Source organism: Lepisosteus platostomus, chromosome 1 (genome assembly GCF_059453375.1).
Source record: "Lepisosteus platostomus isolate fLepPlt1 chromosome 1, fLepPlt1.hap1, whole genome shotgun sequence".
Lineage (NCBI taxonomy): Eukaryota > Metazoa > Chordata > Actinopteri > Semionotiformes > Lepisosteidae > Lepisosteus > Lepisosteus platostomus.
In genome coordinates, this window is record NC_142611.1 from 25843646 (window position 1) to 25869813 (window position 26168).

At 35.7% G+C, this 26168-nt stretch overlaps 2 protein-coding genes across 8 annotated transcripts in view; one reads left to right on the forward strand and one right to left on the reverse strand.

Annotated features, from left to right (window-relative positions):
- The window catches only part of bend4 (BEN domain containing 4), a 78442-nt gene extending 58044 nt beyond the window's left edge, over nucleotides 1-20398 (forward strand). Inside the window, exons 3-5 of one of the 2 annotated variants that reach the window (XM_088627733.1) lie at nucleotides 7230-7321; nucleotides 14490-14766; nucleotides 15967-20398. In XM_088627733.1, coding sequence (XP_088483859.1) covers nucleotides 7230-7321; nucleotides 14490-14766; nucleotides 15967-16208 — 611 coding nt within the window. In that variant the 3' untranslated portion in view covers nucleotides 16209-20398. The remainder of the gene's footprint in view (nucleotides 1-7229; nucleotides 7322-14489; nucleotides 14767-15966) is intronic. The other variant, XM_088627742.1, reaches the window with a different exon arrangement.
- Nucleotides 20399-24684: 4286 nt separating this feature from the next.
- slc30a9 (solute carrier family 30 member 9) overlaps nucleotides 24685-26168 on the reverse strand; it is a 125644-nt gene continuing 124160 nt past the window's right edge. For all 6 annotated transcript variants that reach the window (XR_015935702.1, XM_088627706.1, XM_088627690.1 and 3 more), the window contains one exon: nucleotides 24685-24832. Coding sequence is in view for 5 of the 6 variants with exons in the window: in XM_088627706.1 (XP_088483832.1) it covers nucleotides 24788-24832 (45 nt within the window). In the remaining variant the exon portion in view is untranslated. The remainder of the gene's footprint in view (nucleotides 24833-26168) is intronic.

The following is a 26168-nucleotide window of genomic DNA, read 5'->3' on the forward strand; positions in this document are numbered from 1 at the left end:
CGCTCAATCTGGCCTCTAACAATTTACCAAGACAAAGGCAAATTATCACTTAATTGAATATATATTGTATTTAATATCATATACTTGAAGATACATTTCGAGATTTAGAGATGTCTTTTGAGCATTTGAAGATATGTACAGTATATGAAGTCCATTTAGAGATATTATTAAATCACTTCCTGAATAACTTTGTTGTCTTTTAAAGGTATCTTTAAAACTGTTCATTTACATATATATTTAATTCATTTCCTGATAATTTTAAGATATTTCTAAACTGTTTCCTATGCATATGGAGAAATATTTAAATATTCATTTAACATTTTTCACCTTTTTCCCATATATCTAAATGGGTACCTTTTTGAGATGTGCTTGAATATTTTCTGTTGTAATGTGGCGCAAAGAGACAAAGCTCAGGAAATTTAAAAAAATGTTTTAAATGCATTCGAGAGAAATATTTGCAATAGTTCGATTAATTTTAAATAATTAAATTACATCTAATTTAAGTCAGCTTCAGAATGCTAAAGTCTTATTTGTGAGAATTTCTATGAAAATACTGTACCCACTAACATTCATGAGGCAATATCAAGATCTCTTCAGGACTTCACAATGCAAGTGGAAAACATTGGAAACCTTAGGAAATCCTGAACAACACTGTGTCAATATTGATACTCAGTGCATCAAAGGTAAGTTTAACAATATTAAAATTGTTAAGCATTTTTTAATGCTTAACACTGTAATGTTCAAAAGATGTTCACAATAAGTATAGCTAAAACATGCTTTTCATGGTATATACAGTATTTTTGTGTTTGCAGATTTTTATGTTGTAATGACCGCAGGGTTCGGTACGGAATGGAACAGGCATACAGTAGGACTCATGAAAAGGGGTTGAACAACACATTTATTAACCAGAACCGGGGAATGGTACGCACACAGGGACAGGGGTTACAGAGCTGCACCGACACTAACACAGACGCGGAAGGGAAGAGGCTGCCTCACAGCCCTCGCCCCTTTATATACAGTCCGGTTCCCCCAAGTCCTGCCCCTCAGTCTCTGTTCCCAGCCTGCCTGCGTGTGCATGACCAAAGGGGATGGAGCAGCCATTAAGTGCCCCACGTGGGCGCTACAATATTATTTTATAGAAATGGTAATTTTAATATGCATATATCAATTTAATTCATTGCTTTTTTAGATTGAGGATAATACACAATTCTTTTTATATTTTCCTTTATGAGTTAGGTTGATTTTTTTGTTTCAGGACAGTTTGGCTTGCCCAGAATAACGATTTTTAGTAATCAGCTTCAGATTTACATGTCTCAAGGATACACTGTACTGCTAAGAAGATTGCTGAACATCGGTGTTATATGTTTTTAAGCTATTTTAAGAAAGAGAATCTGTCCAAAAACAATAAATTCAGTAATATCATTGACACTATTGATATTGATATTGAAGTCCACATATTCTTCTTCTTTTCATTATCCAAATGTAGGTGCTGTGGCATAAATGGTAAACCAATGATTTCAAATGTAGTTCCCTACATTCCTATGTGTACTTTTGTTTTGATCACTACAAAATATCTAACCTACAGTACATTTGTCCAGTCTTACAGATACAGCCATTCAAAGTACGCGGCACAGACACATACCGCGGGTAATTGGCTATGGCCTCACGCATCGTGATGCAAAATACCGCGGTACGTGATTGGTTGACCAACAGGGGCACTCGTGGTCCGTTGGTCGGTCGTAGAAAGATTTAAATGTCTTTACTGTGCATGTTTTAGTATTGAATATTTATATGGAATTTTACCACTGAAGGGAAATCTTAGTAGCTGAGCATAAAAAAATTAAGAGCATACTGTAACGCGTGTGAAGGCCATAAACAATATTAATTTTTGAACATAAACATACAGTATATGGCTGGTCTCAGTACTTTAAAGAAAAAATACACACCAGTATTCCATTTCTCCCTAAACATTTTAAGCATCGAAGTCTTTAACTAACGTGATACCGGAATCAACAAGCATACTTTTAGAATTTGATTAAAAGGGAATATAATATGGAATCGCGTATCTAAAGAAAATAATAACGATATAATTATATTCATGTACCGCAACACAAGAATAGTACACGCTGTACAATGTCTGTTGATACTGTTTCTGTAGGGCTTTTTCAACACTCCTCATGCGAGCTTGCCAGTGGTGTATTGGGTTAGGTTCCTGACTTATACATCACACGTTGAGTGTTTGAATCCAGCCAGAGCCATGACTTTTTTTTAACAAACATTTCTTTGAAAAAATAAAACTTTTCCCTGGGTCAGAGATTAAATAAAACCTCACTCGCCCCAAACAAATTTATATTTCTAAATATCACAACATGATCGAATTTAAGTCATTTTAATAACAACGAATAGTCACCTACAGTATGCGTTACAATATAAACATTTATATTGATTTAAATCGTGTTTTGATTTAAATCACAAACGCATGTTTAAATATATGTGTTTTTTTATTCACAATCAGACAAATGCAACATAAATTGATATCTTTTTCTTTTAAGTATCTTAATAAACTTTCAGCATAGCTTTCTCCCCGTTTAGATTTATTTTTCTTGGGATCAAACGTGGAAAGATTAGATTGTAATCGTTTTTATTTTTTCAATACATTTTAGAAAAGTGTAATCTATACTAAAAAGCTGTACACCACCTGCTATAAAGATACATATTGTAATACTTTAGGGTTTGGATAGGACGGACACAAGAACTCAGACATGCAGAGTTAAAGCAAGTTAAAGCCTTTATTTTTCTTCTCCGTCACCACCTGCCAGCCCGGCTCTCCCGCAACCGTGTGACATGGGAGTCAGGAACCTAACCCACAGCGCCACCAGCAAGGTCACATGCAGAGTGCTGAAAAAGCACTACAGAAACATTATCAACAGACAATGTACAGCGTGTACTATTCTTGTGTTGCGGTACATGAATATAATTATATCGTTATTAATTTCTTTAGATACGCGATTCCATATTATATTCCCTTTTAATCAAATTCTAACAGTATGCTTGTTGACTCCGGTATCACGTTAGTTAAAGACTTCGATGCTTAAAATGTTTAGGGAGAAATGGAATACTGGTGTGTATTTTTTCTTTAAAGTACTGAGACCAGCCATATACTGTTTGTTTATGTTCAAAAATTAATATTGTTTATGGCCTTCACACGCGTAACAATATGCTCCTATTCTTTTTATGCTCAGCTACTAAGATTTCCCTTCAGTGGTAAAATTCCATATAAATATTCAATACTTAAACGGGCACAGTAACGACATTAAATATACATATACATACTGTATACAGTACAGTTTGCAAACAGTAATATGTTTATGTTCCTAAATCAATCTCTTTTATGAGCATGTGAAAGGCATGGGAATCGGAGATTCTCAAAAATTACTGTACTTTGCATGATTGGAAACAAATGCGTGATTGCGAAATGCTGTGGTGTTACTTTTACAAAGACGGTCAATGAATAAAAGAATGTGGACCAGGGCAATACTTTGAGTTTACAGCTTGTCCAAGGTCATTCATTATTAATACTATTAGTAATATCTTAGTTAAAGACTTTTATGGCGAAAGCTCAAACATGAGAGGTTGAGCTTTATTAGCTCCACCTCGCGGAAATTCCGGATACTACTATTTTACTTGCGGTACCACGTGCTTTATATGAGGTACTATACGAAAATTTGCGGTAACTCGCGGTAGGCTGTGTCAAGCGCACCGCAAAATAATGCGGTATCGCCTGCTCGTTTTGAATGGCTGCATCTGTATATATTGTAAATCTCACATTGTTAGAATGTACTTTTTAGAGGGATGCCACCTATTGTAAATTTTCTTGTGAATTCTTGTGTGAGAGAATGTTACAAAAAAATCATGTTTGAATGTTTGTACTATGTGTTAAATAAATAGATAAATAAACTTCTGAACAGGGTACTTAAGTTTTTTTATTAACAAAAGCTCAAAATGAGTCACACAAATATTGAAACACATTGTTTGCAGTGATATAATTTTCAAGTATCTATTCTATAGCAAAATAAACAGTATTAGGCACATAAAATGAGTTATACTGTTTTATACTTGTACTCAAATGTATAAAATACTGCGTTTTAAGTATTTTACCCGAAGAAGGCTCCACAGCCAAAACGTTGTGCTTCTTTTCTTCTCTTTTCAGCTTTACTTGTTCCTTATTTGTATATTATATACATGTATGTGTATATACTGTATACAGTAAGTATTCGGTAATATGTTTTTTAGAGGAATTAAACTACAATTACGTAGTCTAATTGTCTTGTGCTGGTTTATGGGTATACCTGTGGTTCTGGTGGATACAAAGAACCTATTGCAGGGAGAATGATAATAATAATAATAATAAACTTTATTTTATATAGCGCCTTTAAATGTGGCTTCTCAAAGCGCTTTACAGGATGACAACAACAATAAATAAAAAGAATACACAAGATAAAACACAATTACAATATACAGAAGAGAAATGGATGGTAGTACTAAGAAAAGCAGAGGGGTGAAGAATGGAACCAGTTAAGTAAAGGCTTTTCTGAAGAAGAGAGTTTTGAGTCTGGATTTGAAGGAGTTTAGAGAAGGTGACTCTCTGATATGCTTGGGGAGAGAGTTCCAGAGCTTGGGGGCCTTACAGGAGAAGGCCCTTTCACCCATACAATGTAGACGGGCTTGGGGGACAGTAAGGAGAGCAGAATTAGAAGAGCGAAGGTTGCGAGGTGGGGAGTAGGGCGATAATAGTTCAGATAGGTACTGAGGTGCCAAGCCATGCAGAGCCTTATAGGTAAGCATGAGGATTTTAAAGTCTACACGGAATTTGACCGGAAGCCAGTGCAAAGACTCCAGGATAGGAGTAATGTGAACACTTGCACTTGACCTGGTCAGGATTCTGGCTGCTGAATTTTGGACATACTGCAGTTTGTCAGAGTAGATTTAGATACCCCAGTGAGTAGAGCATTACAGTAGTCAATTCGAGAGAATACAAATGTGTTGATCAGCTTTTCAGCCACAGTTAATGATAGCATAGGGTGTAGTCTAGCGATATTTCTGAGGTGAAAAAATGATGTTTTGACAGTATGCTGCACATGTGGGTCGAATGTTAAGACAGAATCAAATATAACCCCAAGGTTTTTCAATTTTGATTGAAGCTCAAGTACAGAGCCATCTACAGATAGGGTTACAGGACTGGCTTCACGAAGGTGATGGTGGGGTGCCAATAAGCAAGACTTCAGTCTTGTCACAGTTAAGATGAAGGAAGTTTTGAGTCATCCAAATTTTTATGTCAGAGATGCAATTAGATAGAATAGAAACAGCCACATCAGTGTCAGGTTTGGTATGGATGTATATTTGAGTATCGTAAGCATAAAAATGAAAGCTGAAGCCATAATGATCTTAAAAGCTGACCAAGTGGGAACATGTAAATGCTGAAGAGCAAAGGGCCCAGTATTGAGCCCTGAGGAACACCAGACTTAATAAGACCAATTTCAGACCTGTACCCATTAAGAGAGACAAAATGACAGCGATCAGTTAGGTAAGATTTGAACCATTGAGAGCAGTGTCAGAAACTCCAAACACAGTCTCAAGATGAGAAAGTAAGATGTTATGGTCAACAGTGTCAAAAGCAGCATTGGGATCAAGAAGGATGGGTATAGAAAGAGAACCAGAATCAGAAACTATTAAAAGTTTGTTGGTGACTTTGACCAGGGAAGTTTCTGTGCTGTGAAATTGACGGAAGCCAGATTGGAGGGGTTTGAAAAGGTTGTTTGTCATGACGTGGTTATGTAACTGAAGTGATCCTAGTACCCTTCGAATTGTAAGGTGGCTTACTTAGCAACAGTTCCTGCATCTTTGCGTCACTAACGTAAAAATAACCTGATTTGAACCACAAGTCACTAATTAGATAATATAGAATACAGTCATAAAAAAATAAAAATAAAAAATAAGTATAACAATCAGTCCTATAACAATAAGCAAACTATTTGCTAACACATGCAAGAGATGGGAAAAGGTTAGCAGCTTTAACTAATCCTCACAATTAAAAAGACAAATAGAAGTATAACAATCATTTGTTAAAATAAGCAGGAATAAATTTGTGTTAATAAAGGATAGCTGCATTGCACTGTAATGTGGGGAGACTAAATCTACACCCTGATGGAAGGATCTCTAATTCATTGTGCAAGGAGTGGTCATGGCAATCTATAAATCATTTTAGGATATATTTAAATATTTAAAGACATCTTAAATGATTTAGAAATATAATTTTAAGATGTCTAAATGAAAATTTGTCTTGCCATGAATTAAATGATAGAATGATGTGTATTGTGGCTGCTATAGGATCTTTTAGGACGCTTTAGGATGAAAAGTACTATAATAACTGCAAACAATTAAATTGAGGTCACATTCTAATTTTGTTCATTTCTGCTCTCCTATGCAGAAATAGCAATAGCCTCTCATGTTCACACAGCATTTTCTCCTGCTAGAAAGAGACTTTATCATCCAATTCTGTATCTCCAGCTTTCTTCCTACAGGAAACAACCAAATCCTCTCTGTTGGGTGACACAACTGTGATGAGACCATTTCTTGTCCTTTCCTTCTGTCTCCCTCCCCACATTCTGGAATCCCTGTTTCATGTTCTCTTTTACCTTTCTGCTCCATTTCTTTGTAAGGGACCTCTCATTCAGTTCCAACCTATCTCTGGTGTTTTTTCTCTTCCACCTCTTTAATTTTGCTTTTCTTTCGTCCCCATAGGAGCCTAAGTGGCTATTGCTGCTCACTCTGCCGTCACTCCATCGGTCTTGTGCTTGGTCCAGGCCCCTCGTTCATAGCCCAACCCGTTCACAGTGCCCACCCCCTCCCTCTCATCCCCCACTGGTGTTTAGGCAGTTGCAGTGTCAGCTCCCAACTCTTTTGGCAGGCTTTTGGCAGCCTCCTTTGCAGACCCTATTTTATCACACCCCTCCTTCCCTTGTCATGCAATAATGAGGGGGGTCCCATCAGCCTTATGGCCAGGTTGCCATTCTCTTGGCACAGCAATTTACACCAAATCATGTTTCAATACATTTTAATTAATTAGGATAATTAGGGGGCAACTCTTTCAGCAGATGTACAGTTTTAATAATAGACTGATTTTTATTCTTGAAATTAAGTTTCCTTATGTATGTTTTGTCTCCTTGCAGTGCCCTGCCAGAATGTCTTAGACTATTTCAAAAGAATTCTGCAACATCATAACCAGTTTATACAGCCTGCACCAGAGGAGCAGCTGACAGAGGTAACAGCTTATAAATGTTATCTGTTTGTGGGTCTTATTTTTTCCATATTATTCAAAACTATGATCTGGGTTTAAACCTCAAACTTGGACTCTTACAATGTCTTGCCACTTTTATGCTCTAAACACGTTCCTTGTCTACCACTTCTTTTTTCAGAAAGTCAAGATGTTATGTATTCATCCAAAAACATTTGGATGGAGTTTTTTGTGGGTTAACTTGTGCTATCTTAGAAATAAAAACTTTTTTTAAGGAAAATAATTTCTGTTATAAAAACTGCTTAATGGTGTCAGAGTTTCAATTCATCCATCCTTAAAAAATAAACCAAGGGGGAAAATAAAAGCACAGTGAAGTTTATCATTAAAAAGTGGAAGGTATATTGTATAATGCAGACATTTACTCAGACTGTCCCTTTACTTTGAGTAGTCTTGAAGGGAGGAAACTGGTTTGGGAACATAGTGATAGCCATTTGTCTGTAAAGAGGTACAGAGTTCAATAACTGAGAAAATGTCAAGTTTCAATGATATATTCTCAGTTATTGAACTCAGTACCTCTTTACAGACAAAAATCGTGTCATACAGTTTATGATTGGCAACAAGGTTTTTAACTGATACTGCAAATATTTTCAAAATATTTTGTGTTCAAACAAGCTAATATTTGAACTTTTCAGTCTAGATGAAAAGTCAGTCTAGATGTGTTTTATATCTGGTCCAAACCCAACACAACACATCACACACTCAACCCCATCCTGTTAGTGAAGCATAGTGGTAGTAGCGTAATGTTGTGGGGCTGTTTCACTTTTCCCTGAATTTCAAAATTTGGTCCATAGAGTTTCACAAAGATGTGTTAATCATCCTTTCTTCTGGGCCCAAGGGACAAGCCCAAGGTTCATTTACATCTGAATAAACACTGTTATGGTGAGAACACATTGTTATGTGTATTTTCTGTTTAAATTATCATTTTATATACAGTAATGTTAGAATAAAGCCTCTATTCCTTTGTAAACTACTCTGAGTTAATTGGCTGCTACAGGCTATTTCACTTGGCCATTTGTTCTTTTTTCACCAAATTAGAACATCAGGAAAACAGCATCTCTGTGTTATCTCATCTCATCTCATGTTTTTTTTTTTCGATTTTGTAAAATAAATAGTTGAAATTAGATGTTCTGTGTGTTCTGTACGTCTTTTTTGGTGCTCCTGCAGTTTTGTTTTCTTTCAATCCAAAGATGTTTAAAAGACCACTATTAGTGATCTTTTTCATACATTTTATTTATATACGGTAATATCTGTGACCTAATTGCAGTTTAGAAAGCTGAGGTTTTTATTTTTTTACTGTCATCAATTTTTACTCTGAGAATTACATTCTGCGGTCACTCAGCCCCCCTACAATGCCGCAATGCAACCAGTCTCAATTGTTAGTGTTGTTTTTGTGCGATTTCGTGTAATCATGTAGCACTCTGTATACTGAAGTTGACAGTTTATAGTTTACAGATACTCTCAAATCATGTACTTTTAATTATTTGTTGTGACGATTTTCTTTTCTTAGAAAAAACTTTAACTAGCAGGTACTTTGTAACTGTGTCAGTATTTTGTAAAGACATTTTCTCATTGTGTCCTTTTTAAATAAATAGGCATTTCAAAGGATGTTTAAAGATTTGATCCGTCTTTTGAGCTATTTAAAAAGTTTAGAATGAGCAGCTTCCTCCATTAAAATACCATTGTTGTATTAATTTAGGCAAAGCAAATACATAAATATTAAAATGTATTAACCTGGAAAATGAATGATACAGTATGTTTTGTTACAGGCACCATGTACTAAATTGACCGTAGTAGTTAATCTGCAAATCTGCAAAACAAAATCAGAATCACTACACATACAGTACCTTACAACAGATAACAAAACAGATAAATAGTGTGAATCACTAGCACTGGATGGCAGCACGGGAACTTGTGATTTACAGTAGATGCCAAGAAGTTGCCCAGTGGGTATTTTTGGGAAATGGAGATCCTAAGCTAAACTTGAGCAGTCTATTTTTCCAATACCGGCTCCCTTCGGATTGATGTTAATCCATACTCCCAAACAGAAAAGTAAACTAGTAGCTACTGTCTGCTAAGGGGAAATATTCATATTAAGTGTAAATAATTGCAACTAGATGAAGGCAGTCTGTATGAATATCTGTGGATATTGTTTAATGAATTTCTGAAACTTTTTCCTCACTCATTTTAACATTGCTAAGATCAAACCAAAAATGTAGTGTGTCAATGTATTTGGCTCACGCACTTAATTAAAAAATACATTCTTTGCTTAGTAAGGAATACACTTCCTGTTCCCATTAAAATTATTTTATAAGTGTAAAATTATATGGAAAATTAATAAATACCACTCTCAAAATCCAAACATATTGTAAATATTTGTTTTGTTTTTGTCCTCTCACATAATACAGTATATAGTAATGTCTTAGAATGACCTGCAGAACATCATGATTGAAAGATAGATTAGCATTTCTGTGTGAAACACTGGAGGAATTCATGTGGTGAAATTCATGTGTCATTGTCACTTGCTGCTACAAGAAACAGAACAAGATTTACTGCAATTGAGAAAGTCCTACACAAGTCCTACACAAGAGTTTATGAAATCCTAATTAGGAGCTAAAAATTGGTTCTAATTGTTTTATTATTATTTTTTCCTTGTGGTACCAGGACACTGGTATTTAAAGTTAACAAATCTCTGTTCCTAACTGAAAATATTTACTGCCACAACCAGATCATACAATATAGGACAGTTCCCTGAGACCAGGAATAATTTTTGTTGATCTTTTTAAACTCTTTTTAAGTCAATGATCAATGTTTTCTGTGGTATGGAAACTGAACTGAACACAATATTCTACAGTATACAGTAAGGTCTTTCTAGTGCATTGCTTTCCTAGATTTAAGTTCCATAATTTTTGCTATATAGTCTGTTTGCTTTTTTAACTATGTCCCCCAAATTGTCTTGATGAGGACATTTAATCCTGCTGATGTAAGGGTTTGTAATTACTGAAATATTTAGAAATTGGAACAGTTTATTGTATGATTGCAGTCAAAACATTACCAGTTCACTCTGATTCTAAATATACAATATACAATTTATGAATATGACATGAGAACATGAAGAGCAGACCAATAAGATCTGCTGTAATAGAAATTGTTGATGATCAGAGATTATAAAGAAATGTGATGAAGAACTTCAGAGTTGAAATACATCAACTATAACATTTGTCATTGTTTATAAGTCTCATCTCAATCTCATATAATTACTTAATACAGTATATATTCTCAAAGACAAATGTTCATTTACTAACTAAACTTTATCAGACATGTTTGGCATAATGGTTTTACTCTCGAGATTATAATATAATATTTATTAAAGTTTATACTCCAAGTCTTATTGACTTATATTGCTTATAGAGTTTAGGAAGAAGGAGCTTGGCTGGGTTCATTACAGCTGTCCAATCTCCTTCAGCTCGGTGTCTCTTTACCAGGGATGTACCAGGGCTCAGAAAGTATCACATTATTTGGTGCTGTAGTTATCTTTCCAGAGAAGTTAGCATTGCACTTAACCTTTTTTTTTAAATCCTGTGCACAGCATTTGATACAAGTCTGGTCACAAATGAGATGAGTGGGGAGAACTCACTTTGTCCAGGCACTATTACTGAATATGCTTTGATATCCAGGTTATCAACAAAAAAGTCCAGATATATTAATTTAATTGATAATACAAATAACAATTGGCTAGTCCTGACTCAGATGGGAATCCTTGTAGTCGCATGGTTGGTGCTGTTTTCTGGATTACCAATGGAGTGGAGTTGAGAAAAGCTAAGAAGGTGAGCTGTGCAGTACCTTTTAAGTCTGAAAAACACAGTTGGTGATTAGTTATGACATCATCAGGTGATACTATAACACCCAAATACTATATTTTCCAGTTATCTCTCAGATGTGTTAAATGTGGAAATTGATTCCCATTAACTTTCACAACATGTCTGTTCACTTTCCAAACATCATAAATATTGTATAAATGTGGCAGATAAAATCAAGCAGGATAATATTTTCTTAGCTCTGTTAGCAGGCAGTACAGAATTAAATTAATTGGCTAGTCCTGTTTCGGATGGGAATAGTTGCAGTCACATGGTTGGTGATGTTCTCTGATTACCAAAAATAATAATTTGTACACAGTTGTAGTGGCAAGGCTTATTAAAATACAGGAATTAAATGTGCTGCTCCCTTGCCAGTCCCTCTCTCCTTCATCTCAGTGGTGCTTGATACAGAGAGGCCATTCCATTTGGTTCACAATTAAGGTGTTTTTCTAGCTGATAGAGTGTCCTGATAAGGAACAACTCCCAAGGCTGAGACACATCAACCACCCTAACAAATAGTCATTTCTGGCGCCTTAAAATCTGGGAGATTCCAAAGGAGAGTCATCCCAAGTTGCTTACAACTCTAAGGACAGAGTGCATTGTTACTCATCATCAGCCAATCAGGAACTGGTAGGGCAGGGTAAATAGTCATCTATAATAGTCCAAGACCCCACGTGGGTCTTGGATGCCCATGAAACTTTCAACCAATGAACGATCGTGGTTCCTCCAGGTAAAACAGGCAGTGCAGAGCCCCTCAGCGTGCCTCCTGGACATTCTCAGCCTCAGAGCTCCTCCTGAACATCCTCAGACTCAGCTCGGACCACCATGTAAAGGCCAGTGTGTCTGAATGCCAGAACTTTATTTTGTTCTAAGAGTCAAGAATGGAGGTCGCCAGTGCGGAACCAAAGGATCCACCCGAGGTTAGCATCAGCAGCAAGCCTCCTGAACCCACCGCGAAAGCTCACGTGATCAACAAGTGAACTACGGTCGGAACTGTGGACAGCTGAATAAGTATTCAGAATTAGCGCTAAATCAGGAACAAACCGGTTTTCTTCCTGTCTAAAAGAGTGTGATCTGCTTGGACCCACAGTCACTTTTCTCCTGTGCACAAACTTTGCTAGTTTCAGGCAACACTAACTAGCTGGTCTTCAGAGAGCATCAACAGCGCATCGCAGCAGAAATCTCTCACACCGTGTCGCAGGCCGTAACAGCACTGCCTGGCACAGAGCCAGAGAGCGCCTCCTGGACAATTCTAAGACTCAGCTCCTCCTGAACATCCTCAGACTCAGCCCGGACAAACACGTAACGGCCAGTGTGTCCGAGTGCCAGGACTTTCCTTTGTTCTAAGAGTCAAGAACGGAGGTTGCCAGCGCGTAACCAAAGGATCCATCCGAGGTTAGCATCAGCAGCAAGCCTCGTGAACCCACCGCGAACGCTCACCTGATCAACAAGTGAACTACAGTCGGAACTGTGGACAGCTGAAATCAGTATTCGGAACTCGCGCTATATCAGGAACGAACTGGTCTTCCTTCTGTCTGAAGAGTGTGATCTGCCTTGACTTTTTTCCTGTGCACAAACTTGTTAGTTTCAGCCAACACTAACTAGCCGGTGTTCAGAGAGCATCAGCAGCGCATCGCTGCAGAAATCTCCACCATGTCGCAAGCCGCAACAGCACTGCCTGGCAACGAGCCAGAGAGCGCCCATTGGACAGCAACATGCCTGCCACTGCTTCTTTGTCCGCGGGAGATCTGAATCCACACAGATTGGATGAGTATACAACATTCTGCATTACGGCTTGAGAATTCAATTGTACCTCAACACCAGTTGATATCAATTTAATTCCTATGAGTGATGTACATGTTTTTGAGTATCTAGTATGTTTTTAACTCTTCGTGACTGAATATATACCTTTTGTATTCTGCTAACCCTCATGATAAGATCTGTTATGTTTATGTGCCTTTTATGTATTAATAAATGTATTCTCGTGTATTAGTATCCGTGTGTGTGCGTTGTTTGAGTTATCCCGCAAGGTTGATTCTAATAGCCATCAGAAGAATAATTTTGTGACTTTTAATAATAATTAATAATTGTCCCAGTAAAGGCACAAACCCCTACATTTACTGGTGCCTCGTGAGAGGATGCCTACACAGTAGGGCAGCTCTGTGATGTAACAGAATACCTGTGTGGGTTTTTAACAGACATTCGGGGCAGAAATTAAAGGATTGTGTTGCATTCTACATTTTTATACAGGTAATTATAGTTTTGTTTTTACTTATTAAATACTGTATTTCCGACATGACTGTACAACACAAATTTTGCATCCTTACACAATAATTTGGGTTTTAACATCCTAAGTGCAGGTGATGTGTTGTGTGAATGAAGAATGAAATTCAGTATATGCTCATTTCTGTTTATGATTTTGAGTTTAATCATCTAATCTTAGTGTCTCACAGAAGCCACTATAAAAACCAACAAAGAATCAAAGAAGGAATACTTAATATTTCATTTGATCATAAGCAACAATGATAATATTCTGACTTGACTGACACAATAGAACAGAAACTGAAGCACATTATTAGACCAGCCACATTAGACAATATTGAATTTGTTAGTTAAGTGAAATCTGATTTGCAAACTGAAAGACAAACAAAAAACAACTTAATGTACTCAATATCAGATCGGTATCATTGAAGAAAATACTTAGATGAGTAATCTAAGATATTAAAGGTATATTATATTCCAAGAGACATTGTGTAGAAACTGTGATATTGTTGTCTTGAGAAAACTTTATTGCTAAAAAAAGGGACTGTATATCATTTGATTTCGGAGGGGGCTACAGTTGGAGTTCAGACAATGAATAACTCCACAAAAAACTTGCTCCTGAAGTTCTGCTTTAGGAAGTACTAATTCATTAAGAATGTAATCACAAATAGTGGTCTATTTTGTCTATCCTCAAGTGTGTTTTAATCCATTTAAAAATATTTGTGTCTGTCTAAAAACATTAACAAAACGCTTCTCAAAATAGATCCCACCCTAAGTGGCCTTAATGGCTATGGTCAGTGGAGCCCTTACCTACAGTATGTCTTTGCACTGGGAAGTTATTGGTTTGGGAAAAATAAACAAATATAAATATCATTGCAGTCTTTGCAGTCATTGCAGCAATCAAATGTTCTATACCAAGCTGGTTAAATATATTAAAGCAAATGTCATAATTGAACAAATCTACCCTTCATTGTTTTACCAATAAACTCAAATTATCTGATTTTTGTCTTGGTTTTCAGGGGAGTAAGCAGCTGCTTGGCAACTATCCCGTTTACATTACCAATAAGCAATGGGATGAGGCTGTGAATTCCTCCAAGAAAGATGGCCGACGACTCCTGCGGTACCTCATTCGCTTTGTGTTCACCACAGATGAACTGAAGTACTCCTGTGGGCTGGGAAAGAGGAAGAGATCCGTTCAGATAGGGGAAACAGGCCCCGAGAGACGCCCTCTTAACCCTGTTAAAGTTACGTGCCTCAGAGGTAACAAGCTGAAGTTTCGCTTTTACTGTTTCAAAGGTATTTCAAAATACTCCCTAAATATGATATTAGATTTTAATCTAAACCAAAATAAAAGATAAAGTTAACCTGATTAAACAAATGACTCAAAACAAGATACTTTCAACATTTATTGTTCCAGAAAACCTGATGTGCTCTTTGTTGAACTTCAGACAAGTAGCAACATTCTCTTTGAAGAGCTGTGGTGTTCTTACTGTCCTTCGATGAACACCATACTGGATCAGTTGTTTTCTGATAGATGAGTCTTGAACTTCCTTCATGATTTTTATGTTTTTGCATGAAAATAATTTGGTAGGACGACCACTTCTTGTACTGTGGTCTTGCACTTTCTCCATTTGTAGACAGTGGATTAATTTTGGTTTAATTTTGGATTAATTTTGGTTTTCAGGGTTGCCTCCCATGGAAAACCACAACATTTTGTAGATCTTTTTGTATGTGTAAGATCATTGTCTTGCTGCAAGATCATGTCAGTGATGGCAAGCCATCCAGAACCTGAGGCTGTGAAGCAGCCTTAAACCATCACTCTCCCACCACCACACTTGGGATGAGCTTCTTCTGTTCAAAAGTACTTTGATTATCACCCAACATAACATCTCCCATTGAGACCAAAGAGTTCTACATTTGACTTGTCTTTCCAGAGAGCATTGTTCTCATTACATTACATTCACATTACATTCTTGTCCAGTCATTTTGTATTGATGAGTCATGAACAGTCATATTAGCCAAAGTGAGAGTGGCCTGCATTTCCTTGTAAGTTGCTCTGGGGTTCTTTGTAACCTCTGTGATGATTTTTTCAGTTTGTCCTTGAAGAGCTTTCAGCAGCTGCTCCTAATAGAGTGAATGTGGTCTTCAACTTTCTACATTTATAGCCTGTTAGATAGTGGATTGGTGGAGCACCAAATCAGGGTTTTGTGACCTTTTCTAGAGCGATGAACATCAATAACTCTTTTCCTCTTGTCCTCAGATGATTTGTTTTGTACGTCTGCATCGTAAAGACCAGACTCACAGTGTTTTTGACCTTTTTATATAGAGGAATTAAACTCTCAGCATCTACCTAATGTCGAGGTGTTTAATGTTTTCCTTATTATGGATCCATATTAAAAGTTTTTAATACTTAAAATTCAATTTTGTATTGTACATGAGGATTTAAAGATGACTTTAAGGTGTACAGAAACATCTTTCCTCCTTCTTCTCCTGCAGAGTTCATTCGAATGCACTGTGCTTCAAACCCAGACTGGTGGATGCCATCTGAAGAGCAAATCAACAAAGTATTCAGTGACGCAGTGGGTCATGCTCGGCAGGGTCGCGCAGTAGGGACTTTCCTGAGCAGTAGTGGCAGTAGCAGTGGAGGCAGTAACAGCACATATTTCGAGTGCTTTGAGAGTCAACTGTCCCAAGATGAAATCTTACTCAAGGGATCCCAGGATGGGTCTGGGGATTAAAAAAATCACATAGCCTTCTGTGGGGAAAATTTTGTAAACTTTGAGGTTCAAGAATGGAGGTTACTTCTTTCAAGAAAGGGTTACATAAACAATTTGGGCACTTCACATTTTTACCCTGTGAAACCTCTTATAACCCTCCTCAGAGATTGGTGAAGTTTTTTTTATTTGATTTGATTTTGGCATTGTAAGTATTCTTATAAAAGGCAAATGCAAGTTTATTAATTCTTGAATTAATTCATTTATTCTGTTGTTTCATCCCCCTCAATAGGAAATCTACGTTGTTGGTATATTTAGTAGCTATTTAATATCTATTTTATAACCTTATGGCTTATCACTTATGTTAATGCTCAGCACTATACACAGATCCATTACTTTTAACATTGTCTGTCTCTGAAATGTTCTAAAGTGAAGACAACAAATTGATTAAAAATACAAAGCTAATTTACAATATTTATGACTTTAGGAGAAGAAAAAACAAAACAAGATGAGTGTAATTGTTTAAATTTCTTCTTAATGCTTTCTCATTCTGACAGTAAAAGCTAATTAGTTTGTAATGTGTTTCTTTCTTATGATAAATTTGAAAGGTTCTACATATGTCTATTAGACAATAAAAACAGTTTTATGTGGCTCTGATATCATTAAAAGGTTGGGTTGGCTCATATCTTTTATATCAGGTTTTTGATTTACTAAGGGTTAAATGTTTTAAAATGTATAAGATATAGGTTGGAGCAATACTGCTAAACCTGTGTTATAAAGACAACCTTTTACATTTTTTACATTCTTATTTAAAGCAAGTGTCCCACAAAATAAATGCAAACCCTTAAAGGCTGTCTACTTATTTAGCCTAAATGACTGTTCCAATATGGGTGTCTTACTAGTGTAGCAGTATACATTACTGTTTGTGGTCAATTTTATGAATGATATACAGTACAGTTCATTAAATGTTTCACATGTTAAAATGGACCAAATATCTGACAGTTCTATATTATTTTTTAATCATTATGATAGTGTTTCATTTAGACTTTATGTCTCGAACTAACTCATATGGTATACTGTATAAATATATTGACTTTAATAGTTTAATAACATCAGTGATATATAAGTTTCTCTTCACTTGTCAGGGAGACCAATAACCTTTTCCATTTCAGTACCTTATTTTTTATTTAGCTTCTGTGTCCTTAAAACCAATGTCCAATGGGATTAAATACAGTATTTCACTGTCACCTACAAACTCTAATAGGCAACAAAATGAAAAAGCACTTTATGTTACAAAAATGTCTGGAGCTCATATACCTGTGACTATAATGTAACCTAATAATTCACTCAAAATAGTAATGTTAGGTTTCTATCACCTTTGAGGAAAGGTTTTCATGGACCATCAGCAGATAAAATACATTCTAATATTACTGCAGGAGAGTACTTAGTTCAGAAAAAAAGTAAAAAAAGTATTTTATGCAGAGTTACTTAGTGTGTCGAGATGTATTTATAGTCAGATTTCATCTTAAGTAAACTTTTAAATACAGTGTATCATTTTATAGACCCGATTTAAATAGATGTGTCTAACCAGGGTTAAATGCCTGCCATCTCAGTGCTTCAGTCTTCAGTGCTCTAGAACATAAAGTGACTGTTTGGTTGGAGATTTTTATAAAAGAAGGAAGGAAGGAAGGAAGGACCTGAAGGTGAAGTATAAAAATGAAACTGCAGAATGAACTTAAATATATCTTGTTCTTATGTACGGATTTAAAAATTGAATTTGACCTCTGAATTGCGACAGTAATGTTTACAATAAACGTGTCTTCTAATGAGGTGCCTTGTGCATTATCTATCTTCTCACTAGCTATGAATTTTTCAAGTGTAAAACTAGTCAACAATCTGTATTGTAACAAGCACTTGCTACCAAGTCCTCCTGTAAAGTATGTGGAGACTTCAAAAATAGTATTTACCTTATTACAATGTAGCACTTATTGAAAACACAGTTTGTTTGTGTTGAAAGCCAATATTTCAATTTTGTAGTGTGGTGTGGAAATATCTACAGTATACATGTTCTTAACACTTAACACTTCTTATGACTAAGGATGGTGAAATGTTCCTGATTTGTTAAAATAAAAGATCGAATAGGTTCAAAGTGTTCATAAAGTGATGGTGCACTCATTGAAACCAAAGGTTTTGTAGCAATTTGTATTTATATGTACATGATATGAAAATCATTTGAGTTATCAGAATTTGTTTTTATAATTGTATTTTTAACTTGGGAATCAACTTTCTTCAACTCAGTCAAGTATTTTAAAAAAGACTTGTGCTTACAAGCCATTGTTTGTAATTATTCATTTTGCATTTGACTTTAGAAACATTCACATTTCCTTTAGAAACAAAATACGTTTTTTGGTTGGGTGTGTTCAATTCAAAACATACAAAATGAGGAGTATAATATGTAGTACACTCCTTATTTTATAAATAACCTGAAAAAAACTATCTCAATTTGAAAAAATATATTAAATGCCATGGAATATGTGTAAAGGTGGGTTGAGCTTTGTATACCTTCCCTTTATTGTCAATTACTTTATGAACACTGACCTAGATAAAATGAAAGAACTCAGTGGCTTTTATACAAATCCAAGAACTATACACTATACAAAGATATTTGCATTTACAGTACTTCAGTAAAAGGGATTTATAAAATACTCCAGTATTTCCAATACTGTATTTTACCAATTTGATCCTTTTTCCATCTCTTTTGCAAAACCGCAATAAAAGCTTTTTGGTGGATTAACGCAACCAAGTGTTAGGGTGATTCACTTCACATATCCACAAAAAGACATGAAGGGACAAGAAGATTATTCCATATTTTAAACTTCACGGGTTTTGTACAAGCACACATAATTTATAAATTTCAGCTGTTACTCAGATTGATTCATTTCTAAAACTGAATTTGCTGCTAGCTCTCGCTAGCTAGCATCAACAGAGAGAAATACTTCTGAGGAATGTTTCACTAACTATAATCAGCTCAATGACATACCAGACCAGAAAAGGAAAAGTCAAGGAGAAGAGTTTTACAAAATAAAATGTTTACCATTTTGAATACAGAAAAAAATATTGTAGTCATTTCTTTTTCATATAAACTCCTGTCAGATCCTGATGATATAATGCAACATTTTTAGGTTTGAACAAGTTAAAGTGTCTTCTTGTGCACAGTAAGTGCATAGTAGCATTCCAGAAGTAAATGAAAACAGTTGTAATGTCTGTGAAATGTCTTGTGATTGTAAAATGCTTGATGCAATCCAGCTCAACCACCATACTATAACATTTAGTATATCTCAAAACATTCCTTATTCCTTTGCTAACAAAGGACCTTAAAATCTACAATTTTTGTGAAGTGCCTTCTCTTTGAAAATATTTAGAAAATAAAAAAGACTAGGTTTCTTCCAAAATATGTTGAAGATGCATCTGTTGTTTACAGTTTACACTTATAACAGTGGTTCTCAATCCTGGACCCCTGTGTCGATTGATTTTTGTTCCTACTAGGCCCTTTAACTTTAAATTACGAATCACATTAAATTGTTCAAGACGGAAAGTAAATTTAAAAATAGGCCTCAAATAGAAAACTGAAACCAATAAGCTTTTGATGAACATCACAGCTAAAACAAAATATAGAAAATACAGAGTCCCATAGGACAGGTTTGAGAATTACAGAATGACTGTTGTGAAGATGTACTGAAAAATGTCAAAATTAAATTTTCTATTCTTAAGTGACTGTTTATGTAAACACTGTGAAGCACATAGTCATATCTATTTTTAAGACATTTAGATTTGTCATTTTGTTGTTGATTGTAATGTTCATTACAAAAACTTAACTTTTGCTTCATTGAAAATGATCCCTAAATTTCTTTAGTAGTCCAAGAAGGTAGCTGTGTCAGCATGTGTAGGCTGCAAAGGAAAAAGTAACTGGAAAAGAAAAGAAAAGAAACGCAATGTTTCAGCTGAAGGCTCTACAGCCGAAACGTTGTTTCTTTTCTTTTCTTTTCAGCATGGAATAAACCTTTACTTGTTCCTAAATTTTTTTATACTTGTTGAATATGAAGAAAGTCCACACTGTATTAAAAGTACTATGATTAATGTTTTCCTCATTGTACCATTTTTGTCAGATTCTGTAATTACTATGTGCTATTAAAACAAAATGAATATCTTGTAAATGATGATCATGGCCAGGGATGTAAAAAACATTCAAATGTGTTATCTGAGTAAAAGTACTGTGTACTTTGAAAAATGTGTATCTAGGTATAAGCAAAAATGTCCTTGTATTGTAAAAGTAGAATAATCTCTCAACCGTACTCAAGCACCAAAACATAAAAATGGCCCAAGGAATTCTGCCATTACTCTGAATTTCACACCAGTTATATTGATCAATACCACTTCTATTTTACACACAGAGATGGCCACATTACAATATCAGATCAGAAATTTAAATTATATTCACAAAATTTATAAATAAAGAAATTTATGAATATCAATTCATGGCATTTGTTTTTAAACAAGTACAGGATCAATGTAGGATGTAGGATGTAGAAAGTTGATTGTGTCCTATCAGGGAGTACTTCAAAAGTGTTCAAGCCTTTATGATACCTACATTCTAGTGCAGCAGAACATCTTTACATATTGTTGGGACCAATGTAGTAAGATGTAACTTAGAAAAGGTACTAGAAGTGAAACAATGTATTTCTACTTTATTACTTTACACTCCTGATCATAACCAAGTACATGCTTAGTGCCCTAAACTTAATCTTGGTATACAGTAATAGACCACTTTATATATTTGTAGAATACAGGAATCGGGGATCAAACTCTGTCTTCATCCTGCTATACATTTAAACTACTTCAGGTAATTCCTAACTCAGCTGGCACATAAAGGTTTCCATTTTTGGACCTGTAACTTATTAGTCTTAAATCATGAGAACTGGACAAATGATGCCTGGATGTTACTGCAAGGTCGATCACGTTACAACATGCCAATCATGAAGATTCACTCACACAGCTCTTTTTATTACACTGTGCCTGATCACATGTAAAATTTCTCCTTCTTCACTATAGGGGCTATTGCTGATAAGATCACTTTTATTAGCCATATACAATTTCTTGTATTAGGAATTTATCTTTTCACATACCCCAACTTGCTCTCCGTGAAACACACAGACAGGGAAAGAAGCTTGGGGTCAGAGCGCAGGGTGAGGCATTTATACAGCGCCCCTGGAGCTGTTGGGGTTAAGGGCCTTGCTCAGGGGCCCAATGGAGTAGGGTTCCTCTGCTGGGCTGCAGGACATGATCCGGCAACCTTCCAGCCACAGGCACAGATCCTTAGCCACAGAGCCACCACACCGCCCCAGACAAAGTGCCGAAATAAAGAGACTTATACAGTCTATACAGTATATTAGAATTTTGTATTTTCATTCATAGAACATCTTATTTAACTGTCTCAACCCACAGATGGCAGCATCTAGTATTTTCACTTTGAGAGATCTGACAAGGTCATGCTTCAAGATGGCATAGCAGCAACTTGATACTCGAGCCACTATGTTTTTCTATCCACAGAACAGCCCAACAGATAAACAGGTTTAATAAATTAATCAAATTTATTTGATGCATATCTTTACAGAAGTCCTTTTTTCTTACATAAATTGATAATCCTATTTTTAATTACATTGGACTCCAGAATTATTGGTACCCCTTGATAAATATAATTAATAATATATTGAAAAAAGTCATAATGAAGCCACAAAGATAATGACAGAAATTTAATACTCATATATTATGGGAATACATGCCCCTTTTTTCTAAAACATTTTTTTCATTCCTAGGTTCAATTGTAAACAATGCTGTTTTACCTGAAAAACATATGTACCCTTCAAATACAATCAAACACATCTGAAAAAATAATAATTTATACGTGAGTTCAATTTTGTCTTAAGGAACTAAGCTGTGTATGTTAGTCACTTCCCGTTTCCCTAGAGTATAAAAATGACAAAACTACACAGAAAAACCTTTTGTCATCTATCATCATGGAGAAGAACTGACAACAGAAATTAGGCAATCCATTCACAAAGCAAATAATGGATACAAAAAATAAGTAAAACCTTAAAAATACCAATATCGACTGTCAGAGCAATAATTACAAAATTCAACACCACTGCAACAGTGGTTAATTTGCCAGGAAGATGACGCAAGCCGATCTTGTCCCCATGCACAGTGAGAAGGATGGTGAGGGTGGCAAGGAAAAACCCAAAGGTTTCAGTTAAGGAAATACAAGGATTGGTTGCATCGTGGGGTCATCCCGTCTCAAAAATGACATATAGACAACACATCCATGCCAGCAAGCTATTTGGAAGGGTTGCCAGAAGAAAGCCTTTACTGTTGCGGAGGAACAGGAGGAAAATTGAACTTTTTGGCCACAGTCATCACAGGTACATTTGAAGAGGGATGAATGTACCAAAAAGAGCATCATACCTACTGTAAAATATGGCGGGGGATCTTTGATGCCCTGGAGCTGCTTTGCTGCTAGTAGTCCTGGGACACTCGTTAAGATCCATGCTATCATGAATTCTCAAAAGTACCAGGATATTTTCATCAAAAACCTGGTAGCTTCTGCTAGGAAACTGTGCCTTGGCCGAAGATGGATCTTTCAACACTTTTTGCCATGGCCATCTCAGTCCCCTGACTTAAACCCTATTGAAAACCTGCGGTCTGAGCTGAAGAGGGCTGTCCATAAACACACACCTAGAAACCTCATGGATCTGGAAAGGTTCTGAATGGAGGAACAGTACAGGATTCCTCCCAATGTATTTACCAACCTGATAAAGCACTACAAGAAAAGACTTACTGCTTCCTTGCCAAGAGAGGTTCCACCAAGTACTAAAAACAAGGGTGCCAATAATTGTAAAAAAATCATTTATAATTAAATTGTTTATTTGTCTTGGTTGATTCCATTGAATCAATAATTTAATTTATTCCTTATGTTGGAAATATATTCAGTGCTTAATGAACTCATTATTTGTTTTAACTTCCTTTTTTCTTCACATTTATCAAGGGATGCAATAGTTCTAGAGTCCATTGTATATATTTCAAGACACACATTTGCTTTTTGTGTGATTCTTCTAGTGAAGAAAGGTTGCAATGTTTAAGTATTGCTAATTTGCAAAGTAATTCCACAGTATAATAAGACATAATTTCAAAGCAATTAAAAACCATGACTGATCCATTCAGGAGAATGGTAAGGGGTAAAATATACATATATAATTTTAGATAGAAGATCTGATGTAAATACAAGCTAACCAGTTCAAGAAAAGGTTGACAGACTGTTGTCAGGTTTGAGTAGTTTTTTTGTTCACCAGGAATCTTGTGACTTTTGCTGAAACAGTGTATCGAGTACCAATCGGTGCCTCCAAGGCACTGTAGAGCCCAAAGTGTCATATAAAAATGGGCTTTGACAAGGAAGCTTGTAAGAGGATCATATCCAAGGATTCACCCTGCGTCCAGTTTTAAGGCTCTCCTAAACTACTGGAGATTCCACACTGAATGGGTGTAAAATAAAACATAACTGCTAACTTCTTATTTGAAAAAAGTAATGGAACTGCCTTTCCAGTACATGTTTACTAAACAAAAGCCTTTCATCTTCATTACCTCATATGTTTTTTTAAAACAGAAATGCACAATCTTTTTCTGGAAAATAAAAAGAGAACACCAATGGCATCAAACATTCTAACATCAAGTGCATCTTGTTTAAAATGGGTAATGAAACCAGAGTATGAAGTATTAAGAACAAAATATTTCACTTATTTTGCTTTTGAACCAGTTACACAATAAAAAAATGGGGATTATTGTGATTATATTTCTTGCTTTAGCAGACTGCATAAATATACATGGAAGGTTCTCAAAATAAACTAAAAACTGAACCTACCATAAACTACCTGCCAATATACAGATGTTTAATCTCAACCATTTTGTCATCTTATAATTTGAATAACAATGATTGAGAACTACAAATTTTCAGTATGTTTTACTCAGTACTGCTAAGTGAAAATGACAACTGCTCTACTTATCAGACAAAGAAAAAATATTGTTTAGAAGACAATGTTATTTGCATGCTTATTAAAATGATTTAATTAGATCAGTCAACTAAAACACAGCTTCATCATTTCTGCACAGCTGTTCATTTTCATAATGTTTAAACTAATAGTTTACAGAACAGAACTGTTTAATTTATTTCATAAATGTTTCTGAAAGAAAAATTGAGATTTACCAGGAGAACTCTACTATCACAGTAGGAAAAGGAAAAAATCTTCCCCGATGTTTCCTACTGAATGGAAGGAAAACTGGCATGCCGTAGTCAGTGTATAAACAGAAAAAAACATGGAGTGGTTTATTGCCAAACATTAAAGTAATTTTTGTGGTGTTTGAGTATAAAGCTTCATATCACTTAAGTAACACATTATGGTTGTTCAGAAAATTGCAATTTAATTCTTTAGTGCACCCTTCTGTGGTGTCTGAGTATTCTACTCCAGATGGTTCCTTTATATTCTCTTGTCACAGCTTTATAGGATCTCCAGGTCCACGTGCCGAACTTCTGGATTGCGTTGCTGAAATGAGAAACAAAACATCAGTGCTGGATGGCCCAAAACTGTAAGGTGGTCACTGGTTTCCTGTTCAGACAGCAACCAATATCTCCCTTATCCAAATTTTCCCTTACTAATGCTGGTAATAAAACCTAAGATGTGTTTTTTCTATTTTGGTGCTTCCTTTATAGAATTTTGGAAATACCTCTGAGACTCCAATCTGAGATGTTTTTTGGAGTTAACATTTATGTCTTCAGATGGCAAGGTGTACCCTCACCAAAGATTGACCAGAAACACAAAAATAAAGGGACTGTGACCTAATCGTGCTATGTTTGCATGTAAGAGCACTGTAAATACAAAGAGAAGGGTAAAGGCTATTTTTAAGATCTTAGATATATGTTCAGTTATTTTATCTGAATATATTTTCCAATATTTCTGTGGTCTGCCTGTTTAAGATGATAGAGTTTCACAATGTTGTTTTGCAGTTGTGTTATGACTTACCTGGGTCACTTTAGTACACAGTGCCCCTTTAAAAATTAAAAAATTCTGGTTCGATTTATGTTTTTTTTGCATAAATAAGATATAAAAACAATGGTTTTGTAATACAGGAAGTTGCAAATTCTAGGCTTTTTAAATGTGTGAGTTAAAACCTATTTTAAGAACATGCAATTGTTTGCTAATGTTCACTTTTCATGGCTAAACCCACAACTCTTCTGATTAGGGTATGATATTGGAGACAAATTTAATTTTCATGTTCACACAAACACACAAGATAATGGTGTTAAATGCGAAATCAACCGCTGCCCATCCCCTGGGCAAACATAAAAAAAACTGCAGACATTGTTACTCTCACACCAGTAATAGAGTGTTTGAACCTAACAGATGGGGTTACTGGAGGTCAATGTCGCTGTACATGGTCACGTGATCACCTAAAAGAGAAGGCACTATATTTTGGGAACGAAAGAAGCTGGGAAGCTACTTTCAACGGCACAAACTGGCACTAACAAATGACACTGGTTCACATCTCCTACAACATTGTAGGGGGCCTGAGTGAGGTCACACCCTTAAAACGAAGGTGTTATATCTTTGAAATTAAACCAGCTGGGAAGCTACTTTCAATGGCACAAACATCACACTAATGAATGAGAGTGGTTTGGTTCTCCTACAATGTTGTAGGGGGGCTGAGTGACGTCACACCCTGAAAAAGAAGGCGCTATATCTCTGAACTGAAAGCAGCTGACAATCCACTTTCAACAGCACAAAAGCAGCACCAACAAATGAGGTGGGTTTTTATCATTTGGGTCTTTTTTAGGGGGGGCAATTTTACGGAGCTGAGTAACTTAGCTTTGTAAAACAGCCC